This window comes from Indicator indicator, chromosome 20 (assembly GCF_027791375.1).
Source record: "Indicator indicator isolate 239-I01 chromosome 20, UM_Iind_1.1, whole genome shotgun sequence".
Classification (NCBI taxonomy): domain Eukaryota; kingdom Metazoa; phylum Chordata; class Aves; order Piciformes; family Indicatoridae; genus Indicator; species Indicator indicator.
Window position 1 is genome coordinate 13375265 of NC_072029.1, and position 9374 is coordinate 13384638.

General features: G+C 40.3%; 1 protein-coding gene across 1 annotated transcript; it reads left to right on the forward strand.

Annotated features, from left to right (window-relative positions):
* The first annotated feature begins 223 nt into the window (after positions 1 to 223).
* On the forward strand, positions 224 to 9166 carry MTPAP (mitochondrial poly(A) polymerase). Its single transcript, XM_054390097.1, has 9 exons — positions 224 to 401; positions 2557 to 2729; positions 3275 to 3505; positions 3884 to 4108; positions 4888 to 5099; positions 5862 to 6088; positions 7276 to 7368; positions 7472 to 7545; positions 8330 to 9166. The coding sequence occupies exons 1-9, from the start codon at positions 224 to 226 to the stop codon at positions 8690 to 8692; spliced, it is 1776 nt and encodes a 591-aa protein (XP_054246072.1). The 3' UTR covers positions 8693 to 9166.
* The last annotated feature ends 208 nt before the right edge of the window (positions 9167 to 9374 follow it).

Below are 9374 nucleotides of genomic sequence, written 5' to 3' on the forward strand. Positions count from 1 at the left end.
TCCCTCATGTCAGAGCAGGCAACTGCCTGCTGTCACACGCTTCGGCAGCAGCAACAGCCCTTCCCAACCCGTGAAACGTCGTGGCGATAACCCAGGACCGGCTCAGTGCACCGGTAGCCGCTCCGCGCCAGAGAAAGGAATACTGAGCCTCGGTGGCTGCCGTCGAACGCGACAGGTTGCGCCTGCGCATTGTCTGCCGCTGACGGCGCGGCGCTGCCCGGTAATGGCGCACCGCGCGGGAGGGCGTGCGCTGTCCCTGCTGCGGGGTCGCCTGCACCTCTCTGGCCCGGCTGCGGCTGGCGGCTGTGCGGGCCGCGGGCAGGCCTGTGAGCAGGTCCGGCTCGGCTCCTCCGGCGCCGCGGTGCAGAGGGCCCTGCAAGCGGCCGGCGCCGAGGAAGCGGGTGAAGGTACGAGTCTTCGGGCCGCGCCGCATTCCCCTCATGGCCTGGCTGCAGTTTCTCCCGGGTGATTCCCCCCCAGTGGAGGGAGGCGATGCCGTCAGGCGAGAGCGTGGGGAGTGAAGTGGTCGCCTGTCATGTTTGCAGCGGGCGGCTCGGCTCCGGGAGAGTCGCCTCGCCATTACCGGCGTCGCAGGCATGAAAAGCAACTCGGGACCCGGGGAACCTCCTCCGGCGGGTATTTCGACAGCAGCGGAGCCGGTGGCTCCATTCAGGCCAGGAGATCGAACTCCATTGCCGTTTTGTAGGACTTGTTTCATTAAATGTAGAGGTAAATTAAGTGGAAGTGATTGTCATGAGGGACTGGCTTAAAAAGACACCTAAAATGCCTGGTTGCTGCTGTGGCTTTAGGGCAGGACAAGAAGGAGTGAGCACTGTCCACTAGGCTCACCTGGTTGGCTACAGGACCAGCTGAGTGCTTGCATTAGCATCAGCACGCAGAGGGCAGCATTAGGATGTGTACGAGCACCCTGAGGAGGATGAGGCTGCTTCTGGCAGCTGTGCTGGTGTGTAAAATTGTGAAATTATCCGGCACTAACTGGAAATGTTGTATGGACCGGGGCTTTCCTAGCTATTCTGTGTTTACAATGCTCACAGTGACCATTTGGATGTGATCTACATCTGTGCAATGCTCAGACTGTGCAAGTGACAGCAGAGCTGAGAAGAGATGTCAGAGGACATCTTTTACTGCAGTAACTAAGCACATACACTTAGTAAATCAGGCAATAATCACACAGCCACTCTGATCTAATACAGAGAGTTGTGGGAATAAGATCTGAATTCATCTCCTGATTGTGTCACTTGCCCATGGGACTTGTCTTTTCTGCATGTCAGTCACATCACACTTCCCTGCCTCTACAGAAAACGGGACATTTATCATCTTCATAAAGTGCTGCTTTGGTGTTCTGATGAAAAATGGTATATAAAACTAAGCTATTGAAACAACTAGTTTGGTTCTTTACAAGCCTGTGTGAGATCTCAATAAACTTGTAAAATGAAAGATTTTTTTTAAAAGGCAACATCAAAAAACCTGTCATTAGCTGAGAGTTAATATTTTCTTGAGGCCACAGTACCCCATGAGTTCCTCAAAACTGAATACATAAGAGCTCTCTGTTGAACCTTTCTGTACAGGTGATAGCTGCAGAAAACTGCACGTTTTCTACCTTCCCAGTCTGAATTACAAATGGCAGTATCAACAGGGAGCAGCTTTGCAGGCTCCAGTAATGTTACATGATCAGTGGATTAGTTAGTTATACAGAGAAGTGATCATGATTTTGCATTTGGGACATGACCCCTTTGCCTGTGCACAATAAAAAAAAAACCACCTTCTGTGTTTCTGGATATTACAGCATGTCTTATTTCCATGTTATTTCTGCAGGCTGTCAGAAGCAGTATAGATCGCCAGTAGTGTGGTGAGATGTGACTGATCTGTGGGTTTATTGTGGCAGATGAGGTGAAAGTGTGGTATTAAACAAAAATTCTGAGTAGGAGTTTACTGTAAAAGAATGTGATGAGTTGTAAAAACAAGTGTTGCATTGCCCCAAAGGTGAAAGTGCTGGTTTCATGGTAGCTGAGAGAGATGATCTTTTCTGTGCAGCTTGCTGAAGGTGTAGCTCTGCCTTGTATCCTAGCTGATATTTCCAGACTTGGACATAGAGTCCAACTGTGTGTGCTGGTTTCGATGGTGAGCAGCGATTCAAAGAGCAGACTCCATTTATCATAGAGCTTCCTGTGGCATCAAGGGAAGTTAGTATTGTTTTCTTCCTACATTTCCTACTCCTTGTTCTTACAAATGTATGCATTTGTGAGAGAAATACACTCATGTTTGTGTCCTTCAGTCTTGTTTTCTATTTTGCTGTAAGCCTTTTAGAGAGCCAGGACAAATCTTTTTTTCAGTTGCTCAATCCAGAGGAAGAGATTAAGTGTACTAAAACCAAGTTTCAGACTTGATACGGCCCTGGGCAGCTTGATGTAGTTGGAGGTGTCCCTGCTGACTGCAGGGGGAGGTTGGACAAGATGACTTTTGAGGGTCCCTTCCAACTCTCTGTATTTGTAAATCTTTATATAGAAAAGCCTTGATGCTCATTTCTTCTCACAGATGCTGAAGTCAATACCAGAAAGAAGACATTCACTGAGGTCCAAGCAGAACGACTGGAACAAGCAGAACGGACTGTTTTAATTAAGTGTCCATCGAAACTGAATGAAAAAAAATTATTGCAGTATTTATCCAGTCATGGAAGCATTAAAAGTCATTTCTTTTTTGAAAATCGTGTAAGTAATTAACAATGTAAACTAAAATCTAGACTTCGACAAAAAGAAATACAAGCATTTGTTCAAGGCCTCTGATACACAAGTTAAGCAAATGATAATTAGCATATTAACATAGTTTTTATCTCTGTTAAATTTTATACATTGTTGAGAAACAGATTTTTATTCATGAGTTGCTAATCACCATCTGTAAAAGCTAGCTAGCAACCTGTTTGGCACTAAGTCTTTGAAACTATTCTGTGGCACTGTTGCTGCTATAATAGAGCTAACTTTTTCATGAGTTTCTTGGGCATTAAATAGATTGTTGTGAGGATAAATAGATTGAAAAGCTTTTATGTTTAGTGTTTACTGCCAAGAATAGTATATCTTAAATATTTTTGACCTCTAGTGTAAAAGCATCTTAAAAGTGTTGAGGTACAGCACCAAGCATTCAGCTTCAAGAAGATTGTCTCAATACTCCCAAAAACATCTGAATAATACCAGTACAATCAGTTCAAGGCTTGTATGCATTTATCTAATCCTGTTTGTTTCCATTCTCAATGTTCTAGGGTATCCATGCTTTAATAGAATTTTCGGAAAAGAACAGTATAGCCTCACTGCAGGATGCTGTTGGAGTCCCAAGTTCTGCAGAGCATCATGTTCCATTTAAATCTAGACTTTTTACTTTGACACTGAAAAACCCAGTGAGTCAAGCTGCTGGAGAGACACCAGTTCACCTCTCTCCTCAGTCTCACATTCCTGTGAAAGATCTTATTCAAAAGCTTTGTCATGCAGACAGTGTAAGTAGAAGTTTCTACATCTTTCTCACTTAAAACTGATCCATGTCCATTTCAGATTTGCAAGTGGTCACGGGAGACTTATAGAGTATTTGTTTAAAAATGGTAATATTTTTTAGAATTTAATGTGAGTGGTTCTTCTACATTCAAGCAGATAGATGAAGTTAGCAATTTTAACTGTCAAAATAATTCCTCCTGCTCACTGTAGGGGGGGGTTGGACAGGATGACCTTTGACGGTCCCTTCCAACCTAATGCATTCTGTGAAATAAATCTGTTTGTGTTTTTAAAAGATCTTCTAATTGCAACGATACTAAGTAGATGAAAATATTAATAGATGGAGATGGGTCATTTTATTTTTACAATGTTATTTTCTTAACCAGATAAGCAGTCAGATGTACATTCTACTGAATGAGTATCAGCTTACAGATGAAAACATCAAGCTCCGTTTTCTGGCCTGTTCTCTGGTTCGGGATTTTGCACGTGCCTATTTTCCAGACAGCACAGTAAAGCCATTTGGCTCTTCAGTCAACACCTTTGGCAAATTGGGATGTGATGTGGACATGTTTCTGGACTTCCATGATACACGAAAGCATGCTGCCAAAGTGGTAAGGCTATGCTGTGCATCTTCAGTCTGTTGGGTTTCTTCCACAGAGCAGCTCATTTCCTCTTTCATACCCAGGAATCAGTTTATTTATACATAGGTTTTACATGGGGTCAGACTATAGACTGTGACAAGTTTATTTTAATGGATTTGAAGACTTTCAGAAGCTGGATGTGACATGAAAGAGGTCTTCCTTGCAACAGGAATAAAATTACTTAGTGTTTAAATAGACTGTTGGGTGAATTTCACTGTGAGAAAACTCCTCAACATCCAAAATTGATCCAGTAATGAGAGACTGTCAGGACCTTTCCATCCTGCTGCTGTGGTTTTTTTCTCTGGAGCTGCTGGGCTTCATCCATGCTGGCTTTGATTTTTAGGGTCCTCCATGTTCTAAAGTATAGCAATTTTGTGCTTTGTGCATGTGTGTGCATGTGCATTTTGGGAAGGTGTCAGATTATTTTCCTTAGTTCAAAGAATTGACTTCATGCTGCAGAGAAGCTGTTGCGTTACATACTAGGATACGTATATCTGTATATACACACACACACAAGAGTTCGTGGAGGTGTGAAAGTTTAAGACCTGGGATGATATTGGTGAACAGTTGAGGGCTGCACACATATTCGTGTTTGTGTTGTGCATCAAGAGAACATCATCATGATAACAGCACCTGATTTTCATTGTGAAGGGAATTAGTTGGCTTACTCCTGAAAGAAACCTTGCAGAAGTGTACTTAAATATGTGTTTGGTTCTAGAGCTAACAGTTTGCTTTTGAAATTCTAATAGAGAAAAGGTCCCTTTGAAATGGAATTTCAAATGAAAAGATTACCATCTGAAAGATTAGCAACTCAGAAAATCCTTTCTGTCATTGGTGACTGCCTTGATAATTTTGGTCCTGGATGTGTGAACGTACAGAAGATACTCAATGCTCGCTGTCCCCTGGTCAAGTTTTCCCATCAGCCAACAGGATTCCAGTGTGACCTGTCAGTGAGCAACAGGTGAGACCTGGTTTTAAAAAAGTCTAGTGTACTTATGTTCTGAAACCTGACAACTCTTTAGTCTACTCCTTTCTGGGTTCTTAAAAAGTACGAATGTTGCCTCTAAAAGTAAAAAGGGTATTTTTGGCTTATAGAACTTCAGTTTCAATGTGATTAAGATCTATTTCTCCAGCACAGGAAATACGTGCTAGCTGAAACTGAAGACTTGAAAAACCACTCTACAATAAGGCTGGCTGATAAGGAATTAAGAGAAGGCAGTGTTCATTAGCCATTACATGTGTTTTTCAGTGCAGTATTTTATTAATTTTTATATTAAATCTATAGAAGAAGTTCCAGTTGTATTCTATTATATGTTAGGATAGAGGTATTACCTAATGTATCTTCAAGGCAGTGGTGGCTAAATAGTGGTTTTTTACCTTGGTTCTGCATAGTTTCACTCCTGAGTACTTGAAGGTGGTTTTTTGGTTTTCCCTCACTGTGATGTGGAGCAAGGAAAGAGGAAACAGTACAAATGCAGTGCTGTTATTTACCCATACCTCTACCCTTCTTACTATGGAGAAGATCCAGGTATTCAGGTTGTTCATCCTGGACAATTTCAGACATTCTCTTCTGTTTGTTTTTTTTTTTAAATGCATAAAAGTTAAATATTTGGGGTTTTTAATTAATGCCTTCTTCCCTTATAACTGGTCAGGGCTGAACAGTGAACGCTGACCTTGACAGTTCTCTCATCATTTACCTATCTTTTACTTTTAATCTCTTCAGCATTGCCATAAGAAGTTCAGAGCTCCTGTACATCTACGGCTGCCTGGATCCCCGTGTGAGAGCGCTGGTGTTCACTATACGGTGTTGGGCCCGGGTTCATGGACTTACAAGTAGTGTTCCTGGAAACTGGATTACAAATTTCTCTCTCACCATGATGGTCATGTTTTTTCTGCAAAAGAGATCCCCACCTATCATTCCAACACTAGACCAACTTAAAGAGCTGGCAGGTAGGGACAGCTGTTCAGGTGTCCATTGAACTGACATTCACATTTGTTTTCTCTAAAGGGGTGAATAAACCCAGCCTCTTTCTCTGTGCTCTCAAATACTAATGCATATTATGTGTGCCTTAAGTTTGAGGTGGAAATAATGCAGTTTTAAAGGCAAAACAAATCCATTTTCAATAAAATACTAAGTTCTGTTTAGGGGGAGTTAGACTTGTTGTGTGCCTCAGATAATTAAAAGTTAACTGATTTGCTTAGTGCTCCCAAGGTGAGTGTTTTTTGTTTATTTTAGGCTTTGTTTGTTTTTTTTAATGAGACTCATAGGGTCTCAAATGTCCCTGCAGTTAAGGATTTTGTGTAGACAGACATAATGGGTATAGTTTTACAAATACCAGGCATTTAAAAGAAAGGCTGTGTTTTTAACTCTCAGTTTGTAATATGCTTGAAACTGTTCAGGCCATTTGCAAATAATTGCTTTGTCTTCACAAACAAGCTGTTCTGGCTGTTCCATACATAGCTTTCAGGCTGTATTATCTTCAGTAAATCCTGTGAAAGCATAGAATGACACCTTGAATTCTTGATTCCTCATTCATGCCTTCTGCTCATCAACATACTTCCTTGGAAGCTTTGAATGCATTGCAGAGAAAGGTCTGTGCTCAGTTATTTTAAAATAAGTTTAAACTTTTTCATCACAATTCTATGGAATTTTTATACATAAAACAGAACACTTGTCCTGAAATTTTACACAAGAGTATTTCTAATTCTCTTTAAGTTTTTCAGAAAATGATAGTGGGCACTTTGGGTCTGATCTGTTTTGAAACCCTCATGCAGGTATTATCTTCAGAGATTTGTGCTAATGTTTAGTGTATAATAAAGTTCTCAATGGAGAGGTACCAGGTTTGTAACTTAAAATAAGTCACTTCAGGGATACCAAGATGTCACAAATCTTTCTCCTGTAGGCTTTTGAAAGTATGTCATATTGTACATCTTCATCCTATTGACTTTTTTCCTTTAAATATTTAAGCACTTTAGTTGAATTTGATCCTGAAAGTTCACGTGTGAACTCCTAATTTGATTTAGCTAACATGATCACATTCGTTGAATTCAGTCATGTCTGTTACCTGAATTTTATTAAATACAGTAGTGTTTTACTGTTTAGCATTCCAAAATATGCCTGCAATTTTTTGTTTCAGATGAAAATGACAAGCATGTAATTGGAGGATATGATTGCTCATTTGTTAGTGATTTAAGCAAGATTAAACCTACAAAAAATACAGAAACACTCGGTAGGTAAATCTTCATAAACTTTTAAATTTTTTTTTTAACAAGCATACTGAAAATAAACTTTTCCTTAATGATTCTGATGGCTGTTCATTTTCTTTCTCTTAGATGAATTGCTGGGTGACTTTTTTGAATATTTTGGAAACTTTGATTTCAGAAAGAATTCCCTAAATCTTCGAAAGGTAAATGAATTCTAATCTCTCATCATTATCAACTGTATTTCTCTGTCTGTTGTTTGGCAAACTGCTATCTATGCTAAACAACAATTTATATAATTTTTAATTGTATATACAAAGTACATTTAAACTGGTTGTATCCAGAAGCTGAGTCCTTTCTGTGAAGGGAGAGGGCTGAGTACCTGCTCCAGAAAGGAGGGGCTTTGAGGAAAACATGTAGGGACAAGTTTTGGCAATATTTGGGGCATAATTCTGGGCACTCTTTACCACAATTGGGAGGAATTTTGGCCAAGGCAGTAACCCTGTTTTGTTATACTAGCTCTTAAAATGAACACTGAAAGGCATGGTTTCAGCAGTTTTAAGTGCTTGTAGTAGTTGATCAAACCACATGAAGCAGGGTAAGATGACACACTCAGCTGCCCATACACAAATGGAGATAGGAGTAGGAGGTTGTAATGAGTGAGGTCTGAGGTTTGTGGAAAGAGAAAATGCCAAAAGGACAGACTAAGATGTAGTTGTGTGTTTTTTGCCTGGGGGGAACCTAAGATGAAGATAGCAAGGAAGGCCACTACTCAGAGAATTTAGAGACCTGAAGTCACCACCCAGTCAGGTTGACAGGAAAATTAACTGGATTAATAATCACTTTTTGCTTGCTTGCTTGTTTGCAAAAGCTCTCTACTAGGTCAAAGTATTTTTATTCTTCATGCTAATGTTAATAGCTCAAATGACTTATTTGTTCAGTCTATACCACATATATGCAACTTTGGCTTTTTCTTTACATCACCTGCAGGGGAAGGAAGTAAATAAACCTGAGTCATCTCCTCTTTATATCTGGAACCCCTTTGAACAAGACCTTAATATCAGCAAGAATGTTAACCAGCCACAGCTGGAGAAATTTATAGCTATGGCCAGAGAAAGTGCCTGGATTTTACAGAAGGAAGATAAAACTCAACGAACCCTCAATAAAGAGCCTTGGGGACTGGCAGCTCTACTGGTACCGTTTGGAAAAAGTAATCCCAACAAGATGAAGAATAGGATGAAAGGAATAGGAAGTGAAACAATCAGAAGCCTCTTGGACTCTTTAAAGTTAAATAATGCAAACAACTCTACAAAAAGCAGTGGGAAAGTGACTTTCAGCACAGAAACAGAGTAGCTAATACTCTAAGAATTGAAGAATATAACTTTTAATATTTCTTTTATGGTGGAGAATCAAACGACCTCTGTTTTCCATTGTGATGCTTTTTGTACAGATCTGCTTTCCTTCTGTACATTTTTCTCCTTACTCTTCACTTTTCCGTCTGTTTTATGAATAAAAAGCATTCAAATGGGAATTTTACAGATGCATTTTGGAAGAAATATTTAATTGGGTGCTCTGTAAAAAACAAACAAACAAAAAAAAAAAACCCACGACTGACAGAAGCAGGGGAAAAGCCCTTTGGGAATCCTGTTGGCTAACTTACAAGTGGTATGTTAAGTAAAACCTCAAGAAACAGCCACCTTGCAGTGAAACCACAGTTTGAAAGATGAATGCTAGAATCATTGATTCCATTCCAGCCATATTCTGGAAGGTGCATGTATCTATTTTTGCAGTTTCCATTCATGTAGATAGTGCCAAGACAAAATAAAGAGAATGGATGTGAATAGTAAGGGTTGCATTTTCATTGCTCTAAGGGCACCACAACTGTTTTGTGTTGGAAAAGTGGTTTTAGTCTTGTGTTTACCACCTGATCTCAAATCTCTTAAGTCAACTCTCTTTTGTTTTCCATACCCATAGGACTGGTTCCCACCCAGACTTGTGTATATATTTTTGTTTCTCATTTTGCTTTCAACTTCAC

Bases quoted from the DNA above. Each gene is read 5' to 3' on its own strand.
- MTPAP (XM_054390097.1), top strand. From the start codon at position 224: ATGGCGCACCGCGCGGGAGGGCGTGCGCTGTCCCTGCTGCGGGGTCGC. The intron at 3,506-3,883 runs GTAAGTAGAAGT...TTTCTTAACCAG, and splicing joins AGCTTTGTCATGCAGACAGT to ATAAGCAGTCAGATGTACAT. The intron at 7,546-8,329 runs GTAAATGAATTC...CATCACCTGCAG, and splicing joins ATTCCCTAAATCTTCGAAAG to GGGAAGGAAGTAAATAAACC.